This window comes from Aquila chrysaetos, chromosome 10 (genome assembly GCF_900496995.4).
Source record: "Aquila chrysaetos chrysaetos chromosome 10, bAquChr1.4, whole genome shotgun sequence".
NCBI classification, from domain to species: Eukaryota; Metazoa; Chordata; class Aves; order Accipitriformes; family Accipitridae; genus Aquila; species Aquila chrysaetos.
In genome coordinates this window covers 5,235,993-5,259,707 of record NC_044013.1, presented here as the reverse complement: position 1 = coordinate 5,259,707, position 23,715 = coordinate 5,235,993, and the positions used below count along the sequence as shown (strand labels likewise).

Here is a 23,715-nt window from a genome sequence, read left to right as displayed (position 1 = left end):
CAAAATACCAAAGTAACACAGCTGCAAAATTGCTGGTAATGTAAAATAGGAGATACTTTCTTTTAAATGTACAATAATGGCGTATTTTGCTCAATAACAGTTTTACTGCTTAGATGTGCAAAGCAAAGATAAGAGAAATAACCATGACCGTTAAATAAGCTTTCTTTCATCACATCGCTTGACTCCTGTATTGCAGTTAACGTTCAGCAGTGGTCAAAGTGGTGTAATCTTCTGAGAACCTACAGAGCATCGCACCCCCCGCCCCCCTTCTCCTCCACTTTCTTTTCTGTATGAGAAAAATCTTAAATCAAGGACTTGGTTTAATTGGGATCAATTCAAGAACTGTTAAATATTTCCTTGTTGAAGGAGAAGGGTGTTTTAACTAGCTGTGATGTTACCAGTTCTGTTTCTGGGCTCTGCTCTCTGAGACTGGATCACCTTTCTGTGAGTTTGTTGTTCTTTGTTCATTCATGTAGGTTACATTATATAGGTAACTTAAAGAATAAACTGAAACCTGCAGTTATTGCAGCTTTGGAATAGTGCCTATTAGCCATTAGATGACCAGTGTACCATTCTATTAAATATAACATAGAAATGAAGTTCAAGTATTTGTGCAATGATCAGTACAAAATTAAGAACTTACCCTAGGAACAAATTATTTGTGAAGTTGAAGTGCCCTGTCGGTGCATCACACCAGTAGGAATTTGTCAAATTCCTTATATAGGTTCTGCCCCCCAGCTGGGAAACCTATAATAGAAAACTTGTTTTTTAGTGTATTTATTTCTTGGAGAATTTTGCTCAGACATCTTATATCCAGGTTGGTAGTGAAGAAAGAGAAACCCCCTGCTGTAGTAACAAGAGCCTTGTAGTTTGGACTCTTCTTGTCTAGGAAGTTCCTGACTGGTGGGAATAATTTATGTTTATGGGAGATAAACTCCTATATGTACTTAAAAATCTGACCTGCAACCTACTTGCCAAAAGAGCAAGTGAGAAAATATGGAAGTCATGCGTTCTTAATAATTATTCTTCATCAAAATCTTCATTATGTTGCACATTATGAACTTTTATCAGAGAAAAACATTGCTGAACCGACAAGTAAATGAAGTAGAAGGGGAGAGGTGTAGGAAGAAGTTTTTCTTAGTCCTTTTTGGCCATCTGAAGGGCTATTTTAAGACCTTGCCAGCTTTGTTCCAATATTTCAAAGGTTAGCTCGCAGAAGGTAGCAGTGAGGGTGCACTACCTGGGAGGGATGTAGAGACATTGCTTGAAAGTGCAGGGTGAAGACAGGAAAGCCGAAGCTCAGCAGAGATGCAATTAGCTGTGAAAGGTACAGAGCACCGCGGTCCCTAAAACCCAAACTATTGCATTCTCTTTCTCCTTTCTTCCTGCTCTTACGGGTTTGTTGTGCAGGGTTTCCCCCCTCCCCCCTACTTGTTAAAACACTAGGAGGAGCTGAGGAAGGTAGGCTTGCAGACAAAGAAGTGAAATGCAAAATATTACCTCTGAATCTGTTTGTGGTTTAGTCTGTTTGCCAAAAAGCCTATTTCTGCCCCTGATTGCGTGGGAGGGGAAACCCATTATAGATTTTCATTTCTGTCCTGAGTTGCTATGCTACAACTACTGTTCCTTTTGCAATGTAATTCAGCATTCACAATCTTTGGTGCCTAGATAAAACCATTACTGTAGTGCTGCCATTTTTTTTTCCCTCCTCTGAAAGCTTACTCGCTGGTGACTTTGTGAATATTCATTACATGCTTGTTTTGTTGCAGAGGATGTTGATACATTAGTTCATCTTGACTGATGCCCTTGACTTCAGAAGATAAATAGCAAAGTAGAGATAGGTGACAAGGATTGATTAGCAATCCAGCTCCTAAGCCAAAACGTAAACACTTGTAGATAAGCCAGTAGCAAAAGAGCCTGCAGAATGCACCTTGGTGGAATTAAGAACACGTTTTAAGGTGCAAGAGGAGTTTTCTGTGGCTGGCAAGATACAAGTCTTTATTTGATGCTTCCTGTTAAAGGCTTATGTTCACCAACGGTTTACTTCTCGGAAAATGAGTTTCCTAGTTTTGAAAAATCATGCATTCCATTAATACAAATTAATAACTCTCTAAAGGAGTGCAAATTATAATTTGGACAGTGAAATGTACATGTGTTAAACTGAGCTTGAACCAATATAATTGTACATTTGCAGGAGTTTTAATTAGTATCTTTGCTTTACTGCAAACTTGGTAGGCTATTTCAGAAACTGATCCTTCAGTCTAGTGAGCGGTGAGGAAAGGGTAAATAGGGACTGATGTGCCCCATCACTTGTGAGAAACTATATGTTTAAAACACAAGCTGAATGAAATGCTGCTTTACTGGCAGCTAAATGGTGGGACTTCCTGCCACAGGATATTGGATGTCCTAAGTACACATGGATACAACAAACAATTAGACAAATTAATAAATGTAAAATCGATTTTGGTATGGTGTATGCAAAGGACCTGCGGGCACCTCGGACAGTCTTTGGGAGGCATAAATTGCTGGGAGACAGCGCCAAAGAAATACTGTAAACTCATTGTGTAAAGTCTATATTAGGCATCTGCTCTTGTCAGGTCTTGAGAGATGGCACGGTTGATCCGTTGGACCGTTGATACAACCAAGAGCAGTTGTCATACGGTAAAAAAAACCTAGAAATAAGGTTGTCTCTGCTTTCTGCGATGAAACCTGGAGCAGTCCGTCTCCTGCCATGCCACCCAGAGTTCCAGGTCACTGCCAGTCATCACTACTGCTCTCTTATGAACTGTACAAGCCAGCACCGCCACCAGAAATCGTTACGCACCCTGTCCCCAGCTGCTAGGTCCTGCTGTCCCATCACCCACAGGAGTGAGAGCGAAGGGAAGGACAGTATGAGAACAAGCAGCAGAACCACCTCTTCTGGTAGCAGTGTCAGCTCAAAGGGCTTGTAGAGTTTGGCAAAGATGTCAGAGCATCTTTTCAAAAAAAACATGCATTTTTTTTTGTAGTCAGTGACCCCGCTGGAGGGGACAGTGACACACCGCGTGCCACACTGCATGACTACTGTTACCTGGTCCGCTGAGGATGTTGCGGGTTTTACTATGAGTAGTGCCCCTAAAACCTCAGCTTTTGCTGTTGCTGTTGCTTTTTGGCTGAAGCGCTGTACGCAGACCACTTCTTCATTCATCTCTAGACTATCGTATGGGTATTTTGACTCCATTAAAGAAAATGCATAAATGCATTTAAAAATCAGTAAAGATTAAATTTTACTCTCAAACTGAAATGATTTCATGATGAGCAGTCTCATATACCCTAGCCTTACAGAGAAACATCCACTTTAGCTTTATACTTTAGCTATCCTAGCCCTTCAGATGATTTCTTTTGTTCTTCCTGCCTTATCTCCTTAACTGGGGCATGAAAAATCCCTCAAAACCCCCCCAAATCCTCCTCAGATTACACGGATATTGTGAGAACAGGGTGCTTTAGCATATGTATACTTGCTGTCAGCGCATGCTTACTAAGAAATACAGGACACTATACCTAAGCATTTAATTGTGCAGTCTGTGGGTCTTCAACAGCACTGTGGTGTGAAAGGCTACTGTTACCCAGGCTTTACAAAAAAGAAGGTTGCAGAAAACTGAGTTGTCCAAGTTTTTGGAATAATTTAGGAATGGATCTCAGGTTCTCCATGTCTTAGTCTAAGCAGCCTGTCTGGTGTACTTCTGCACCTTTCTAAGCTGTCCTGCTCTTGTGCATCTCTCTTCCCTCCTTGTGACAATTTGTTTGCTGCAGGGATTTATGCTGGCAGTAAGGTTGTCCTGTCTTATTTCCTTGTCTCTTTACAAACAAGGCAGGAGAGAATGAAAGCACGGGAAAATGTGTACCTGCATACCTAAGAAGGAAAGAGGATTTGGTAGCTTTCATGTAGATCCACCATTGCTGACTGTCTCTGTAAACAAATCACTTACATGGTTATCACATTCTATGTTTATGCAGTGGAAATAACCCAGAATTCAGGATCAATAAAGCATGCAAAAAAAGAAAAAAAGTTACTGTCCCAAATGACACAAACAGTCCTTTATCCTATGACCTCATTCCACTTGTATTTTCCTGGTACTTTCTGTGCCAATGCTCTCTGGGGATGCTGGGGGTGGGTGATGTTTTATGTATGTATTACTTTTAAAATGAATTGTGTACAAAATTTCTCTTTTCAGTTGTATATGAGCACAGGTCAAGATTAGAAAAGTCATTACAAAAGGAAAGGCTTGAACATAAGAAAGCAAAAGAAGGTAAAAAAGTGCTTTTCACTTTGACATTTAAGATAACTTGATTACTTTAGAAAGTAACTTCAGATGTATTTTGTTCCATTTTAAATGAGTTACCAACGTATAACACGTTAGCAGGACCACCTTGGCAGATCTGTGGTGGTCTTTTTAGTACATCTCTTTATTTATTTTTTTAACTCTTGAAAAAGTATTCATCATTTTAGTACTGTTTACAGATCACTGCAACATGGCATAGTATACATAGAGAATATGTATATATCGGTGTACATAAACCTAACATGTATGTGGAGTACAGGCATGTGTAAATCCTGTTCCGGCATGCTGAAAATTTAAAACTTGTACCAAAACCATGGGATCTTTTCCTGCATTCCATCAATGTGAAATTAGACCCTGAATCAGAATTTTTACACATGCTTAAGGGTAAACACATGCTTACATTCTTTTTCCAATTAAAACTAAGTTCTAGGTGTGTGTGAGGGGGAAATGTTGGCACACATTGTATTTCTTACACGTCTACCCTCTATGAAACCTCAGCAGAATGCAATTCTCTGAGTTCTCTCTGAGTCTTTTGTTATGTTGAATTCACTACAATTTTCAGAGTAAAGCCTGAAACTTAGGCTAAACTAAGGCTAAAACTGAGGACTCAACCGCTGAATTAAAACAACTACTTTAGCAAAGATTAAGAACCTGTAAGAAATTATTCTTATTGTGCAGTTCTCGATAGCTTTCTGGTGCCATCTAGTGTAGAGCTGTCCCATTGCTATGCAAGGGTGAGTTGGCATTTTCAAATCCTGAAAAGAGGATCAGGGAACGAAAGGAGAAATTTTTGTTTTATTTAAACTTAGTCTAGACTTTCACACTTCTTAAAGTACTTTTTTTTTTTTTTATCCTAATACAAGAATACACGATTTATAAATGTCTTTTTACTTTTGAATGATGCTGCTGGGCCTCTACTGAGAGAGTTCATGTAACAGATTTAATTACCTGTCTGTAGTCTTGAGCCTGTACCCGCTATATCTCACACTAAGATATGAAAATATTTTATGAAACTATGAAACTCTTTAATGAAAATATTTTGTCAAAATTTGAGCATTTGGTTAAACTCTCCGTAGCTTTTTTTTTTTTTTTTTTAAGATCTTTTGGAAAATTGTAACTGCTTAAGTATTCAGCTTTTAAGAGAATTTATGTATGCAACAGTTATGTTATTTAAGTACAGATTCTAATCTTCGTCAGTTTTTTTAATCAGTATTTTCCCTTTTATGTTGTAGATTTTCTTGTTTATAAACTAGAAGCACAGGAAACACTAAATAAAGGAAGGGTAAGTCATCATTCCTAGTACAAGTTTTTAATAGTCGATGCTATTTGTGTCGCAAGAAAAAGGAAATACTTTGCAATTATAACTGTTCAAAGGAAGAGGTCTTACAAAATACTAATTGAAAGAGCTCTCACTTATCCCATTTCTACTCTGCATGGATAAGTGCTCTGCAATTCCTAATCATTTAAGCTGTAGCAGGAGGTACTAATATCTTTCCAGAAAATTAATTTAGAAAATATCATCCTGTTTATATTGTGGTAATTCAAACATAATGTTACTATTTTTAAGGGGAAGGGGGGGAATAAGAAGGCATTAGAAATCTTCTTGTAGCCTAGTCCACAGGGAAAAGGACAGTGACAACTTTCTAACGTGGTCTTTGAACTGGCAAGTGTGAAAACATCAAGAAACTTTGTTTTATATACCAAGTGCCAGAAGGAAAGCTGTATCTGGCAAAGGACTGAGACACCTGTAGAGAACTCTTTATAAAGTGAGTAAATTAGGATTTTATGGCTACTTCATGTTGAAACTGGGGAGCAGTTTGTGAGCTGAGTAACCTAAGTTAAAATACATTGTTGCCGCAGTAAGCGCAAAGTGTATGTGCTTGCTATGTTCCAAAGCAAGTGGAGAGATTAATTTGTTTCCTGGGGAGTTAGGTCCCTGCTTGTGACTCCTAAATAACTGCATGTACAGAGGTTAGAGGAATTGACAGTATTGTTCTGTTTAACACTAGTGTTTTTATTTTACAGCAAGACTCAAATAGTCGATACAGTGCACTCAGTGTACAACACCAGATGTTGAAGGTAGGTAACTGAGAAACCCAGTTTCACAGGACACTGGTATTCTGCTGTGTCAGGGAGATACAGCCTCACTGGCTTCTGGTAATTCGCTCCAGAATGTCAGTACATCGATGGTGCCTTCCTCTTACAACAGAACCGTTAAAAGATGATTTACTGCAGTTTTTCTTAGTCAGGCTTCCCAGTGGGTAATTTAATCTTATCAAATGCAATTACTTGTATGGTATGCTGACTTATCAGACTTTACATAGTTTGGCATGTAAGGAATTTCTTAGACACATTCAGCAGCTCCCAATGGGACAATGCAACTGCAGGGTGAGGTGACATAGCCCTAGAACAGGAGACTACTCATCACAGAGATCATTCTGTGTTTGAGAGGAGCTGCAATATGCATGCTTTGAATAATAAACTTCTTGTTATGAATGCTTCCTATTCATCTGGACTTATTTAACAAATTGCCAAAGACAATATTAGCCAGATATGCAGATACAGAACTGTTCCAGTTTCCAACTTGGTATTTGCAGAGTCAACATGAAGAACTAAAGAAACAGCATGCTGACCTTGAGGAAGATCACCGAAAACAAGGAGAAGAGTTTAGCAGAACATTCAGTGATCACAAGGAGAGATACTTGCAACTGCAGCAGGAAAAAGAGCAGGAGATCTCTAAGCTGAAGGGTAAATGCAACCTGTATCTGGCTGTCCATATTAAAATGTGTATTTGTCATTGTGTTTTGTGTGATGTGAGACAGAAAGGCATCATCTCTGTTCTCACTAACAGGTCATTCATGCATCTTATCCCTCCTGATGATAAGTTACATTTTCTTGGATGATTTTCTGTGGCCTCTTTCTGAATTCATACGTGCGCTTCGTGTTTCTATCTAGACTAGAGAAATAGTAAGAAGCACAGCACTTAAAAGCCCATCAACTGTCAGAGGATGGTTTATCCAGTCTTTCATTTTTAGTACTAAGACTTGTATGAACCTGGAAAGATAGACGTGCCTCTTTGCCTTTCTTTTACAAAAAAGGGTAATCTAAGAATGCCACTACTATCAGAGAGTTAATTGTGCCTCTTTATGAAGTGACTTTACATACCTCATTTTTAGTCGTAATTTTCTCATATGTATCAGCTTCTCTGAAACATGTTGCATCTGTGTACTTGGATGATGAAGTATTAATTTTTTACTCTTGGTGTCCAGTTTCCTATTAAAGAGATTCTTTGCAGTTTGCGGACCTCTTCAATCCTAATTACACAATTGCACAGAACAAAAGGATGAGGCTTTCTCCATCGAGGGCCTTCAGCCACTTTCTGCTGTGTGTCACTAACACATGAGTGAGTTAGTTTTGGAGCTGTCTGCCGTTTTGTCTGCACAGTATTTTGCAGGCAGAGGCTGTGTTTATGGGTTCTGCCTTGGCACCACACCAATGAAGTCATACAGCTAGCTCTTGGACTGAGCTGGATTGCTGCCTAGCAGCTTGCAGTGTGGGAAGAGCTTGCCTGTGTCTGCTTGCAATATTCCACATCAACATAATGTAAGAAGTGGGAAGAGAAGCCCCTCTCCCTGGTCCCAGAATGTAAAGCTTTTTAAGTATGCTGGCCATCTGGGCACCTCTTCCAAAAGAATAGCTTAGTCCTATGACATAAAATTCTCACTCACCAGATGCGATGTGGGGGAAGAAAGGAGGGTGGCTTCCTCTCTGCCTTTAAAAGATTCAGATTACCGTAATGAATTTTGCCGTCTGCAGTCCCTAGCGTGAACAGTGATGCATAATTCCAGTTGCAGACTGGGGGCACTAATATGAAATTTTCTGCTTGAAAATGTAAAGCTTTTTATGGGGCTGGGGAGAGATGTAACGTAAACAAACGATACAATTACTCTAATCCATTTTTACTGTAGCAATTGTGTAGGATTTTATGTAGTTTGTGTTATAGTCTTAATTTTGGCCTTTAATCTAGTATTGTAAATCTGACCGGGTTTAAATTCTCTATGTAATTTCTTTTAAACAGAATCCCTGTATAACTTACGGGAGGAGAACAGACAGTTGAGAAAAGCTCACCAAGACATTCACACCCAGCTACAAGATGTCAAGGTAGGCTTTGTTTTGAGGAGAACTTTTAAGACCATTAAGAAAAGAAAAATTTTCCCAAGTTTTAACAAGCCAGAAATGGGCTATGCTGAAGACTTGTAGTTTCTGTTATGTGGCAAAAAGGAGAAGAATATGGCTGAACTGGATTTCTTGGCTTTTGCCAGCTGCACTCTAGGTACATGCTCTTTTTTTTTAAAAAAAAAAAAAAAAAAGAAAAAGAAAAAAGAGAAGTATTTAGTATAGAAATTGGAATTGGAAGTTTGATTTTGCAAGTTATGAATTGTATTTTGGCAAACTAAGTTTGCTGAAATTAATGTTTTCCAGCCCTTATTTTTTTTAAACGTTCATCAACATCTACTCCAACTTTTAACTTTATTTGTTAAGCAAATCCTGGCCTCTGAATTTTCTTTCCTGGCGTGCTCGCTTTCTCTGTCTAATATGCATTCCATGTGAAATAAATAAATGCTGTCATTCCAACTCAGGATTTTCTTTTCGAAATAAATTGAATTATCTTCCTAGTTCAAAATCCCCCAGGCTACCTAATTTACCTTTAGAATGAACTTTATGTGAAACATGTAATGTTCTTCTTTTTGTGTAGCAACAGCATAAGAACTTACTCTCCCAACACAACCAGCTTGTAGTGACATTGGAAGACCACAAGAGTGCACTAGCTGCTGCACAGGTCAGAAAGGAAAGCAGCTTCTACTGGCTCTAACCTCCCTAAAACTTGTTTCTCCTAGTTCAGCTGACTGTAATGTTTTGCATGTAGCCTTTCGCATGGGGTATTTGCAGTTAGCACCATGCTGCACACTGCAGGGAAATGCATGAGTTAAAGGGTTGCTCTTAAAAAGAAGCTGCAACAAATCATAGGGCTGTCAGAAAATGAAAAGCTGTGTTATAGGCCCAAGAATGCATGTATTACTGATAAGAAGAGTATCTCTGCTTCCATGAGAGCTGTCAAATACCTTTCTTTCTCTGTCTTCTCTGATAGAATTTCTCTCAGTTTAACATCCCATACTCTGACATTCACGTGTATCACTTATGAAGGCCTGGGTGCTGGTATACTATAAAGTCTCTTTTTGTGTATGACTGGGAGATTTATAAGGCTGTATACATCAGTGCAACAGAGGTAGAGTATATATGGAGGAATGTAAACTCCAGGTGGAACTCAAATTAATTAAAAGGAGGAAACAGCATTACCTTTCTTGAATGTCATTTTCAAGTGAACTAACCATGAAGTGCAAACTTTGCTAGACTATTGCAGATTCAGTCAGGTGTGCCAGTACAAGCTGTGTGGCCCACAGGGAATCTGAAAGCAGGAGTAACGTTGGAGCAGAGGAAGACTATTGGTGAAAGATCAAAGGGAAAGGCAATGAGGCATTGTGAAGTTATTTTTATTCCTGATGAATTTTCTTCATTTAAGTATTTTCATGGTCCACAAAATCATTAGCAGTGTTAAAAGCATTGGATCTTTTTTTTTTCTGCTTGCGGTGCATATCCATATGTGTAGATATTCAAAAAACAGGGCAAGACCAGGAAGGTCCCTCATAGACTAAATATAAGACGAATCTTAATTTCCAGTACTAAAATATGCTGGCAGCTACTTTTAAGCTCTTCTCCCACTGGCCACATTAGCTACTTGGTATGTATTTGCTAACATCTGAAATTCCACAAGGGCAGATGCAGGGTCTGATTTAAGGTTCACCAAATCCAAAGGGAAGCTCCATATACTTCTCCTGGCATTGATTCAGTTCTTTAATTAGAAAACCTGTGTCACACAAAGCCTTTCTATCTGCAATCAGAATGTGGCGTTTATCATATAGAGAACCTTTCCTTCAAGAGAAGGGTCTTGCACATTCTTTCAGAACAGAAGGTATGTAGCACAGTTGCATAGTTTCTCCTGCACACCAGCTACAGAAAGTTCACAAGGGATTATTGCTTAGAAACACAGCTCGATAAATGACCCCTCTATTTCTAAGTGTATCCTAGACATTACATATCAGTAGTCAATATTGCACTAACGAATTTGTCACTTGAATCTTTAAGGCATTGTAATCTTTGTATTTTTCCATAGCTCAAACAGCCAGACAGATTCATTATATATTTTTATAAACCCTGTCTTTCTGCCAGTATTAATACCTTTTAAGCTATGGCCTTGAATCACAATGTTCAGCTTAGCGAGTCGTGCAGCAGAACGGAGTACTTGAATTCTGATCTGGCTGTGTGCTGTTTAAATATCCTAGCATATTAGTGTCTGCATGGTCAGTGAGTGGGGGGGGGGGGAAATCAAGACACCTGCTTATTAGTCTTATGTTAAGTAAATACTATTTTTTTCCTCTAAAATTTCTTATTGGACTCTCCAGCAGTTAATCAGGAAGCAGAAGTATCCCTCTGGAATGACAAGAGTAATTACTGTGCATTCTGCTTTGCTTTTAGGCCCGTCTGTTTTAATGGATGCCATAGTCTTTTGAAGATGCTTCGAGGTGCGTCTAGCTTCGGAGCTGTTATGCATTGCATCATGTCAATCTGTAGCACTGTGGATATTGTTTTGTATGAGTATTATGCATTGTACATCAATGCATCATGCCTGTCTGCTGTACTATTGATTGCTATGATACCACATAACACACAAAATGACATACACAGTCACTGAGTGGAAACTGTAGCCATTTTTTAACCTGAATTTTAAAAAGGATTATGAGATGCACCTCTGAGTTTAAAATGGGTAGTAAACACACCCACCACCTCCCCTGGAGCAACAGAGAAACCCTCTCATGGGGCACCACCTTTTGTATATGCAGCTGGTCAGCTTTTATAAATCCTGTCCATCTCAAAAATTTTACTTTACGGGATAATCTTTCTTGTACATCTGCTGCAGAGACAGGGACTGGTGTACCAACCAGTCTGGATTCTCACACTGCAGTTTAAAGCTTTTTGAAAGTATCCTGATCTTGTACAAAGTTAAACAGCAAATCAAATTACAACATTTTACTATTGAATTTCAGGAAGACTTTAGAAATGTACATTTTCTCTCTTCTTCTTCTTCTTTTTTTTTCCTTCTTTTTTTTCCTTGCTTTTCACCAACAGTGTACTATGACTTCCTTTGCCTCAGTTCTGTACATTGGCTGTTGTCTTGTGTAACACCTGTCTAAGTGTTGAGGATTTGGTGTTTTCATAATGTGTATATATACTTTAAAACTACTGTTTCTGAAAGAACTGCACTTCTTTCTACCAGTAAAGGAGAAGTTGTGGTGCTCTCGATTTCCCTCGCTTTAGTCTGCCAGGAAAACTGCATCATCCCCTTTTGACAATTCTCCTGCTTGGCATGAATAAAACAAATCTTCATCTTTGTCCCACAGAGATTTTTCTAATATACTTTGTATGCATGTGCACTTTGGCTGAAAAGATTGTGATGAATCAATGTTATCTAGCGTGTGGAAACAACCAATTTTAAAAGCTTCCGTCCCTTCTCCTCCCTGATATTTGCTCTAATGTGAATATTGAGTCTCTCTACTATGTGTCTTGCCAGCAAGTTTACTCCAAGGTGACTACGTTTTGTTAAGAAATTGATTTGGACACACTATAATTAATGTGTTGACTTTAGTCCCAGGTGGAGGAATACAAACAGTTGAAGGACACGCTCAACAAAATGCCAAGTTTCCGACAGCCTGAGAAGTTAGAACGACCAAATGAGCAACCAGAGGTGCGAGCACCGTCTCCCCGCAGTGACTTGCCAACGCACCATGAAGCTGTGGCTGAAGAGCAGAAGGAGGTATAAAGTACTCACTGGCTACAGACGCTATAAGAAATGGTTCTTATTCAGCAAAATACTAGCTATGTGCTTAACTTCCAATAGAAGTGTATGTTTAATTGTACATGTTTGTCAGTTCTTGAGTGAAGTAGTAAGGAACAGTTTAATCTTATTGAGTAGTGGAAAACTAAATTCATGATGACCTTTTCTCACATGACTGTAAATGTGCTTAAAACTGATTTATGTAAGCTGTTTTAAAAAGTTGCTAAAAATCTTAATTTTTTGAATAATAAGTCGTCTCTCAAATTTTAGATGACTCGTGGTACAGAAAAGTTTTAACAAGTTCTGAAGAAATTGCCTTTTCATGTGTTTTATAAAGTTTCAGTGGCACACTTAAGTCAGTATATTTAAAAATGGCACACTATCCATTGTTCAAAAAGAAACAAACAAAAGTTGTGGGTAAAGTCTAGAAGTTAAAATATTAGTTATGGGTTTGTTTTACAAGAGCTCTTGGCCAGCAGAACCTACAGGAAATAAAAATACAAAACTTCCTTTGTAGATACGGAATTGTAATAGTTTTGTTCCACTTCAGATAAAACAAGGCTTAATCTTCTTTATGATGCAATTCTACAACACCTTTTGTAGCTGTGCCGAGTCAAGAATCAGGTATTGATTCCGTTTCGCAGGAGGGGTAGCTTGTTCCAAAGCAGGTATTTGGCTCTCCTGACAACAGCTTCACTAGTGCAGGCTGGAATAACGGCATCCGTATCTGGTCCTTGGCTCTCTTCAAAATATGAAATCCATAATATCTTCTGCACACGTAATCTTGTGTATGTTTTGCAGAATGAGAAGCCAAAAGAGAGAGAAGAAATAAATACCCAGGAAAAAGAAGACAGAGCTGAGCCTTTTCATCTGCAAAGAAGGGCTAACGAGGGCCGGCGTGCCAAAGAACTAAATATTCAGGAGCAACAGGAAGCTGGAGAGGATGATGAGCAACGTGTTGATCAAGTTGAAGAGGAACGCAAAAAAGAACTTGAAGAGGAAGAAATGGAGCAGGCAGGTCAGCCTGAGCACTTGGAGGAGGAACAGGATCAAGTACCAGAAGAGCATGAGTGGAAAAGACAGGAACAGAAAGAAGAAGAAACGAACATGTTGGGTGATCACCTCCATTCAGAGGTATGGAGCTCTTTTCTTCTCTACTAATTTATTAGATTTGCTGTTTAAATGGAGGCATCTCTTATCATTGCTGGCCCTGTATTACACTTGCCTGTTTCTAGGTAAAATCAGTGTCATGTTTATAGAAAATTTGAGATTCAAAGCACTTGGATGCATAGGATTCAGGCTCAACTTCAGCACACACATCCTGCAGTGCTTGCCAAATGCAGCTTAATGAACATTAATTCTGCTGATAAAAAGCAACAGATGGAAAAAAAGAGCAGTCAGGTTGAATCCCATCTCCTACTTTAAATTTGAGGCCTGTGGTAGCTGATGGGAAGACGACAGAATGAGACTTAGCTTCAGCACTTTGGAGAGCTGTCCTGCCTTACTAATTTGATGCATCTCAGCAAATTGCAGTGTGTTTCCTTGTCAGATATAACTACCTTCTGTAAACACATTTCCATCTAAACGTTCGCTGTCATTTGACAGGAAATTTTAACTGCAAGATGAACATGACTAAAATAGCCAGGGGAAATCAGTGCGCAGCAATGGCAAGTCTTGGTCTATGCAGCTTTAAATAAAACCAGCAAATCCTGGATTTACATTCTAGATCAGATCTCCAGTGGAAAATACATTTTACTGATCTCAGTTTAGGCTTTGTAAACACTCTTCTAGCAGATTAATTGTATAACTCCAGTGTGATGAGAAGCCATTGTTGAAGAGATGCAGTGGATTAGAACAGCAGCAATAAGTTAAGCTGTGAAACTAGAGTTAGTTTTAAGTTACTGCTGGCTGTAGAAAATGTGCAGTGTCTCACTTAAGGCTCAAAGCAACCCCTACTGAAATTACCAGTTAAATCAATGGAAGCATATTCGCTGTCTTAATTGTCAGCCATCAAAACTTCCTTTTACTGGTAATACATTGGGGCATTTTATTATTATTGATGTGTAAGAAAAGCATGGCTTCTCCCAGCATCTCCTCTTCCTTCCCCATGTCCTCCACAAACATACCAACACTTCCAGTCTGTGTTCAAAAAAATAATTAAATTTTAAGCAGAGACAAGAAAACTTAAAATAACTTTGCTGTAATTTTGCCTACTGCATGTAGCATCTGTCTTGTCACAGGTTTCTGCGTGCTTGTTTCTGATCATTGAAATTATGATTAATCTATGACTAACACATTTCTTTGACAGATAACGTCAACAAAAGCTGTAACAAAAAGACATAAGCCAGCTTATGAACAACAACTAGAGCAGCAACAGCTTGCAGCCCAAAGAGCAGAGGAAGCCAATCAGCTACGAGAACATCAGGAATCACTACACCAGCAAAGACTGCAAGGACAGCTATTACGGCAGCAACAGCTTCAAGAAAAAGAGCTTCAACTGCAGAAACAGGCAGAACAAGGAGAAAAACTCTATAAAAACCAGCTAAGGTTAAATCCTTCGACATGAGTTTGTCATGCTCTGTGCTCTAGGTTTTATGGCTTCCACCATACCACCTTTGCAAAGAGGGTGGTTTAACACTATAAACCTAGACTACCCATAAACTAAATTCAGTGAGCCTTATCTCCTCCTTTCCAAGGATCAATCTGATTGCTATTTTAAGGTTTTTTTTCCTCTTGCTCTGGAAGCCTCTGAAGTCTGGAGTAATGAGTGTACATTGCCATGCACATCCTTGGGAGAGGTTAGGGGCTGACATACAATGTCCCTTGTCTTAAAGCTTGCTTTAAATTAGTAATTATTTTCTGCTAAGCAGCAATTATGATCTCTTCGTACTGAGGAGCTCCAGTATCAGATATGCATTAAGTACCTAAGCTAAAGTTCCTTTTAAATGTGAGATGCTGTTTTTAAGTAATTCCACGAGGACTTTCTGGACAAGAGTGACTAGTGTTATTTGCACTGTAGAGACAAAAGCATGATTTCAGGAGAAACCAACACCCTGTTAGTGTCATAAAATTGTGAATGCAGTTACATTCATGATATTGTAGCTTCTATATGCCTTTTACCCTCCCAGTCATATTCCCTTATGCTTAGTTTAAAATTGTTAGTGACAATTTTTTGTCTTTTGGAATCTTAAGCCCATTGAATTTTCTTTGCTGAAACATTGAAATATTAATTATTAACTTGACCCATGTTCTAGAAGGATTTTGGTATGAGAGCACCTTTCATAAATTGATAGTCAAAATACTAGTCCTGCAAGAACAACCACACAAGTAAACTCCTTTGAAGATGAAAGCTAAAACTGCTTATTCAACAGAATAACTGATCCATGTAGTCTGTCTTTAAGACCTTTTATCTGAGAGGTTCTTTGCTTCCAGTTCATAGTATTTGTGCTTTGATTATGGAATATACTAGCTTAGGAGTTTTGAAAATACAAAGTGGATCCTATTGATATATAGAGAAATACAAGCACAGAAGTTAGTATAGTAGGACAAGAAAGTCTTTGTTCTATGAAGTTTATCTTCTTTCAGGAAAGGTGATGTGAAAACATGCTAGGTAATAGAAAGCTAAACTGGAACCCATTCCGGCAGGAGCTGCAAGGGGCAGAGATGCAGTAGGATGGTTTGTTTATTAAAGCAAAACCACACTGTTTTGAAACCAAAATGATGTATTTGCATTTAATTTTCTCAGCCAACAGGCTCATTATGATAACATGGACCATGATATTGTACAAGGGGAAGAAGAGCAAGGTATTCAGGAAGAGGAAGGAGGTAAGATAAAATGTATGTCCCTACCATGTTTGCAGGTTCCCTGTGAGATTTTAATATTCATTTCATACCCAGTTTGGATTCAAGTGAAATATAAACTCACAATTTAAAATCAGAAGCTCACATAACACTGGTTGAACTGACTGAGTGAAATACAGGAATTGCTAAAGATCATATCCACATTCCTGAAAGGAAAAGTGTCGTTGTGATTGAGCTGCTAGGATAGGGCTTTGTGGATCTTGGTTACATTCCTGGCTCTGCCTATGATTTTGTTTGATCTCTTCAAATTGTATAATCTTTCACTGTCAGTATCCTACTAGCAGTAAAACAATTCTGTTAGCATTATATGTTTAGGTAAGCTCTTTAGGTAAAGGCTGCCTACTGCTAAAAGCACGTATGGAAGCTAGTATATAGGAGGGTCTTAAAAAGGCTAACTAAAAACTGCTGTAATACAGTAATAATGTCAAAAATTTGTCAGCTTATGAACGTGACCACCACCACCAGGATGAAGGTGAAGATGATGATCAAAATAATCCAAATGAACAGCAAGAACCAGAACATCAAGTAGAAAATCAGCAGGCTGATGAATCAGTGAGTATGAATTAAGATGCTATGGATTGCAGTCGTTACTGAAGTGAAAACCCAGAAGTCTCATCTAACATAATTGCACGTTACAGAAATAAGATGAACCAGAGGTCTGCTAGGAAGACAAGTTTGACAGTTTAAAACTACATCTAAGATCTATTTAAAGTTGTCCTTACTGATTTGGGAAGGAATCAAAAAAAGCTTCCTTGTTGGAAGGAAGTTGTTTTTCTACATTCCTTTGATCCATGCTTTAGGTGGAATAAAGGATTTGGACTTAGCTGGGACTTGAACAGATAAACTTGGATTCAAGAAAAAACAACAGGAGTAACTCATTGGTGGTCAGTCAAAAAGAGAGGTGACGGTATTTTTATGCTATGAGTAGTTAAGAGGGTAAGAGCCAATTGAATAGCCACTGAAACCAGCTGGAGTCAGTACAGAAGAAGTGCGAGATCTTGAAAGAAGACATACCTCAGCACTGAACACAGCCATGGTATTGATTGCACAGAGATCTGGATGCAGGAGATTCAGTCCTACGCCTTCCCCCAGGTTCCATCTTACTTGACGTTGTGGAACACAAAGCGTATCATCTTTACTCCCTTCCCCCTCAGCAAATTAGAGTTGTATAGTAAATATTTCTAAAGGATCTTTAACTTGTCAGCTATGAAGATATCAGAAATGCTTTTACTGAATGATAAGCAGAAAGAAAATGCTCATTTTCTGAACAGCAAGGTATGATCAAGAGCAAGTGTTGTTTTCTTTTGTTTTATTATAGACATAGACAAGGTCAATATTGCAGGACAGACTGGTACTGAAAGATCACATCAGCTCTTTTGAGCTCTGAGCATTTAAACTCTTATCTTTTTTGCACCTGGTCTTATCAGGCATTGTTGTTGTCAGATAGTCAGTAAACAAAAGGAGTTCTACAGCCTATGTGAAATAAGTCATCAGATTCAATCCGCTTTCTAGCAGATACCCATACTGCAGTTCTGTCTGTGTTCGGTGCTGAAGTACTTTTTCTTTCAGGAACTGACACTTGTGGATTGGCTAGGGTTTGATCTACTGACCCCTGACACCTGTAGAGAGGTTCCAGCTGGTTTCAGTGGGTATGGAGTTGGCTCTAACGTAGCTCATGCTAGGGGTAGCTTTCAAGTGAAATGGAATTTGACTGTGAGATAAAAGTAAGTATTTAACATTCACTTCTGAAAATTACAGAAAGCAGCCGTGGAAGATGTGAATCCTGCTGATGACCCCAACAATCAGGGAGAAGATGAATTTGAGGAAGCTGAGCAAGAGAGAGAAGAAAATCTACCAGATGAAAATGAAAAGCACAAGCAAACCAGTCAGAAACAAGGACATCCAGGAATGGAAGAGCACCTAGTGGTCAGTAAAGGGAAAGGAAACATTTGTAGGTCCTCTTTAAGGACAGTTTAGCACAGCTTGGTGAGAGAACACTGAACTTTGACTTCTAAAGATCTCTTTTAAGCCATATGACATGCACAGGTAAAGTGTGGAATTACTCCTGGTGATACACTGGTATGTCTTTCATCACTGGCTCCACTCAGTGAGGTTCTGTAGTCTCATAGTTCAGGGCCCCTGTGTTTTACCTTCACACAAGCCCCTGCAAGAACACCCATTCATACAATCGTGTCTTTGCACAAATCCCTTCTATGCCGCTTCCACACCATCAACACTCAATCAACTGTAAGCAGTGGCATCACTTTCCTTCTGTGGCCATTCCGGTGAATGCTGTGCATTTCAACCATGTTTAAACTGTGAACTCCTCCAGGGAGAGAACCTGTATTTTTATGGCATTAGTCTTTAATGGTGTGACTATTTCATTGTCTTCCTGCTTAGTATGGAAAGTCTTGCTTTATTCTGTGAAGTGATTTTTATTATAATCATTCTGCTGTCTATTTTTTAATTCAGGGCAGTTCTAAATCATGTAGCCAGGCTATCATTAATGCTAATGAACGCACTATAAGTTCTTATGCTATTATTGTTACTTTAGCTTTACATAAAGTTTTAGTTCCAGAACAAGAAGTTTTAACCTTCAGTCTTCTAAAGCTAATAGGCATGCACACAGAACTGAATTTTTATATGATCTTTCTGCAGATGGCAGGAAATCCTGACCAGCAGGAAGATAATGTGGATGAACAATACCAGGAAGAGGGAGAAGAGGAGGTAAGAAAACAGACATAAGGCATATGTGGACTCAGGTAGCATAGCACAACTCCATTCATGTTCAACGTTGGTATCTTTTGTAACTGCAAGATGAACCCAAATAGCTTTGCCTGACTTCGTGAAACCTAGGAAGTCTTTGCCATTACTCTGCTGTCCACTTCTGGACATATTTAGTATTACTCATACTTACGTGCTGCAATCTATTAGTCTTCCATGCAACATGGTATTAATTGTGCAATAATTGAAAAGATTAAGCCATTCACAATAGAAGGAAAAATTCCTGAAAACCTCAAGCCCTCTGCAGGTCACTAAAAAACCCCAACTTTGCATCTCTAATCGCACACTGCTGTTCTGGGCAAACTGCTTCCTTGGCCAGTTACTTGCTCTTTAGCTCTGACTTTGATTTATCCTCCTAAGCAATCCAAGTTCTGTAAGCCCCTACTATTAGTGGAGTCAAATAGTCAGGAAGCTCTTAGCACATTGCTTTGAACTGGAGGAGAAAAGGAGGGGAAGGGACTTTTTCTTTTGAATGTTGAATGGCATGCTCATTATGCATGTGCTAGCATAAGTTGCCCTGCAGTTCTTCAATACATACCTAATCAATTGCTATTTTCTACTTCATACATAATGATTTACAAAAAGCAACAGAAGCAGCTACTCATTACTCCCTTATGGGGAACACTTTGTCTAGATTAGCTGGTATGCACTTAGAATTCACCAGTTCAAAATACAGTAGCTTAAATCAAATCAGGTCATTAGGAACTGGGAATAGTTGGCCTTTGGCAACTACTCTTAGGCTTACAGGAAGTAATTTAATACATGTTTCATAAAGGACTATGACCAGTGTGCTTACTGGAAGTATTAAAGAGTGAACAGTGATTGAATGAGCAATCAAGAAAGAGTTAAGATGCTGTAATCAGGAATAGTCTCTTTAGTAGGTAGACTCTAATATTATACATTGCTGTTGTTCAGATCTTTCCCATATATCCCTCAAAGCAATCCGGGTTTGATGGCTGCCCTTCTGCTGGCAGCAATACCTAACCTCAGAGAACTTGTTCACAAGCAGCTTTGTCTCCTGTTGGAAGTAATTGGTAAATACACTCTCCTGCTACCGATGATGTTGAGAAGGCCGTTGCTGCTGTTGTTCAGGAGAAGGTGATGGCAGCTGCTAGAGGCAGGGAGCCCTGTCGAAAGCAGCAATCTCATCCTTGCTCTTTGTGGCAGGGGTAGGTGGCAGCACTGAGTGGTGAATGTTTCCCAGCCAGGTGAAACAGCTTTTTTTTCCATGGGGACAGCTGTATGGCCTTACAGAAGCATCTTACCCAGCTTGCAGGACACCATTTGGAGCAGATATGCATAACAGCATTGTCCAAAAGAAAATCAAGTTTACTTTGAAAAGCATGCCTCTTTCAAATCTGCACCTAACCGTAAAGGGACATGGAAGCGAGGGAGAGCGCTGACATAAAAGAAGTGCTGGATCAAGATCTGAACACCTGGAAAACAGAGTCAGTGTGGCCTGCTCTCTTCAAGGATAGAGTTGGAAGAGATTATTCTTCACTCCCAGTCCCCCCTTGCTCCTTTGTGGTTTTCCAGGAGCAATTAGCAGAAGGATCACTCAACTGCTGGGAAAACGTGGACAAAGTTACCATTCAATACCTACCTTGCATCTCAGAACTGAAATAGTTCTAGGAGTCCACAGGGGGTGTGGGCAGTGGAAGTGTCAGTAATGTCTCTTTGCTATGTCATGACAGTCTTACCATGAAGGACAAGGAGAAAATAATATGTATGTAAAGTTAAAACATGGAATGGAAATCTAAATGTGTTAGCTGTGAAAATTGTAGTTAAAAGTTAAGTATGGTCTGAGAGGATGCAAGTTTCCCAATTTTTGGGTGGTGGTTTGTTGGGGTTTTTTTTCCTCCTTTAACCTCTCCATGCCCTCTCCTCCCTTTCTTTTGAATCATCATTCTGTGAAAGTATAGCTGTGAAAACATGTACATTTACACCACAGGCTACTTTTTTAAAGGAAATCAAAATACACAGAACATCTCTGTGCTTTGTAGATCCAGGAAGATTTGACTGAAGAGAAGAAACGAGAACTGGAACGCAATGCTGAAGAGCCATATGGTGAAAATGACGAAAATGTAAGTACTGTGTAAACCCACAAACTCGGTGACACGATTAAACACTTAACATAACTGCAATCATGTCACAGTGACTTTATGTAATAATTGTTGTAGCTTGCTTTCAATCAAAGACCTTAAAATTTCATGCTGTCCCAACTTCCTTTTGCTCATCCTTCCACCCCCACATCAATTCTTGCTGCCTGGAGGACTTTGAAAAAATCTTTTCCTGTTTCTGTCCATCAGCAGTAACAACCCCAGCTGACAGTCATTCTTCCTTTTCCTTAACTTCATCTCATCACCCTAAAATAAACTATAAGGAAACTGGCAGTTGTACTGAATCTGTGTTTTGGGTTTTTTTTGTTTCCCCCTGCCCCCAATCAGGCAGATGAAAAGAGTAACAGAGGAGCAGATCAAGAAATGCAAGAAGAGAACAACCAGAAAGAAGTTCATGAAGAAAATTATGAGGAGGAAGAGGAGGAAGAGGAGGAAGGCCGAGCTGTTGCAGCAAAAACTCGTAGACGAGGGGAGATGTAGTCTTTTTTTTTTAAGCACACAAATTCCTGTGTTTTGGTTTTTGTTTATTTTAAAAAAACCAACAACTTTTTTAGGATATTTAATTTCCAAAAAAGTTTGTGTTTTACACTTTTTACTTTTCTATTAGATGCTCTCATATGTTTATATGAATATGGTATTTTGATACTCTAGCTTAGGATTTCTTTTCTATTAAAACTGTACATAAACAGACATCATAGGTTTAATTTTTTGTAATGCTGGGCATGTTTTATAAAGGCCATCTTGGAATACACTTTTACCTTGTCCAAGCCTGACAGAGGCGTTTGGTCTAATTTCAGATACATTCAACACTTGAGGGAATATATCTAGTGCCTAAACCCAGTCGACATTAGTCACCCCAACTCTCATTGTCTTCCTTGACACAACTTTTATGACTAATGGCTGGCCACACTACCCGTCCAAGGCACGATCTGCGGTGCTCGTAGAGGCCCAGGGGTAGTTTCATTCATTATTATCTCATGAGATTCTTCAAATCCTTGAAGATAAGCACATGCCTAGCAATCTGCAGGACCAGGCCTTTTATGGTGCAGAACAGTTATAAAATATGCAAGTTTTACAAGCCTTCAAAATACAGCCAGGTTAACAGCTGTTAATTTTGGCAGCTGTTTATATACAGTTAAATTATGCATTTATTTTAATGAGCATACCTAGGTACTTTAATTACATGCACTACATAGCAGATAATGCAAATGGTGGTATGCCGAGATGAGATGTGAGCTAGAAACCAATTTAGACTTGAAGATCCATTATGCCAAATCAAAACACTACAGCTGTCACATGAATGAAGATTTACAGAAGGAACAATTTTGTTGTTCTAGTTAATATATAAAATGTTTGACCGGAGAAGTATAATTACATCACCTCAGTGACATGCTTTCTGGAAACTGTAGAAAGAGTTAGGTCATGTTAACTGAGTTGACGTGATTGGTGCAAGATGTTGAATTAAGGCCTTTACCTTCTTTTACTTATTTATTTTTAAGTCTATGCTGGAAGGATTTCTGTGTCCGCTAGTGTGAAAATCAGACTAGAGCCTAATCCTACAGAAGTTTTTTTTGAACAGCAAACATCTCTAGCACTGCATGCCAAAATATAAGGGGCGGGGGTGGGGTGGGGGGGGAACCACACAAAAATTGTGCCTTGGTAGGCTACTATGAACATAATCACAGTGCATGAATATATACAATATTTGTATTGGTACAGACCCTAGTTATTTAATATATGTTAAAAGGAGAATGGGAATCTGGATTTCCTAGGCTATGCCCCATTGCTGGAAATGAGGCGCACAGTAGCTCCCCGTGAAAGTGTGTGTTAATATATAAAAGGAGAACGTTTGAGATTTTTTTTCCCTTTTTTAATGATGATGCATAGCAATGTTTTTAGTTTAACTTTTTATATGAATGTAATTTAATTCATTTTTCTACTAACTCAATTATATTATGTTTTATAGTTGGTTTCCATTCTTTGCAATTTTCCTAATGTCCCAGACACAGTGCTTATGTTTCATAGGAATATTTTTGTCGGCAAGTACTTTGGGTTTTCTAGTTACCATAAATCAGATTTACCTTATGTATAAAAAAAAGTTTACATGATACTGTAAAATGTATAATATGTACATAATCTTCAGAATACAATTATTTTGGTAAATTGGCCTGTATTTTTAATGTCACAGTTGCAGTATTTAATTATTTGAGGCATAATAAAACTTGACTGCAGTCAATAAACTAGAATATAGTTACTGATCTTTCACAAGTGTGATGGTTTGTTGTAGTTATCCCAATGCTGCGTTCATACTCAACAGAGCACAGTGGAGACTGGCAGAGGGAGGGAGCTCAGAGCCACGGTGGCATTTTCAGGGAAGTGGAGCAGGGTAAGGACCAACATTAGCACTAGTGGCACTTTTAGCATTCCGTAGATGTGCTCTTTAAATCATTGTTGCAACCGAGGTCCTTCTCCAGCTGGAGCAATAAAGCATCTTAGCCTTTTTTTATCAAACATGGGTCTGTGAAAGAGGAGGAGGGAGAGCCCAAGCCCTTTTGTGCACAAGCTTCTCCCACAAACGGGACCCGTTGTCCTCTCTCCTGCCCACCCCGTGGTGGGGGAAGCCATCCCTGCTGTCCACGTTGGGCCCACTCAAGCTGGGAGGAGAGCCCTTCCTCCC

General features: G+C 39.0%; 1 protein-coding gene across 5 annotated transcripts in view; it reads left to right on the top strand.

The window, feature by feature from the left end:
* Nucleotides 1-23,296, top strand: part of GOLIM4 (golgi integral membrane protein 4) — a 35,083-nt gene extending 11,787 nt beyond the window's left edge. For 2 of the 5 annotated variants that reach the window (XM_030028031.2, XM_030028027.2), the window contains exons 2-16: nucleotides 4,215-4,289; nucleotides 5,555-5,604; nucleotides 6,348-6,401; nucleotides 6,920-7,070; nucleotides 8,401-8,483; nucleotides 9,079-9,162; nucleotides 12,085-12,252; nucleotides 13,075-13,407; nucleotides 14,582-14,820; nucleotides 16,019-16,098; nucleotides 16,574-16,686; nucleotides 17,887-18,060; nucleotides 18,793-18,861; nucleotides 20,922-21,002; nucleotides 21,366-23,296. In XM_030028031.2, the coding sequence (XP_029883891.1) occupies nucleotides 4,215-4,289; nucleotides 5,555-5,604; nucleotides 6,348-6,401; nucleotides 6,920-7,070; nucleotides 8,401-8,483; nucleotides 9,079-9,162; nucleotides 12,085-12,252; nucleotides 13,075-13,407; nucleotides 14,582-14,820; nucleotides 16,019-16,098; nucleotides 16,574-16,686; nucleotides 17,887-18,060; nucleotides 18,793-18,861; nucleotides 20,922-21,002; nucleotides 21,366-21,518 (1,907 nt within the window). In that variant the 3' untranslated portion in view covers nucleotides 21,519-23,296. The remainder of the gene's footprint in view (nucleotides 1-4,214; nucleotides 4,290-5,554; nucleotides 5,605-6,347; nucleotides 6,402-6,919; nucleotides 7,071-8,400; nucleotides 8,484-9,078; nucleotides 9,163-12,084; nucleotides 12,253-13,074; nucleotides 13,408-14,581; nucleotides 14,821-16,018; nucleotides 16,099-16,573; nucleotides 16,687-17,886; nucleotides 18,061-18,792; nucleotides 18,862-20,921; nucleotides 21,003-21,365) is intronic. The other 3 variants (XM_030028028.2, XM_030028032.2, XM_030028029.2) reach the window with 3 other exon arrangements.
* Nucleotides 23,297-23,715: the final 419 nt, after the last annotated feature.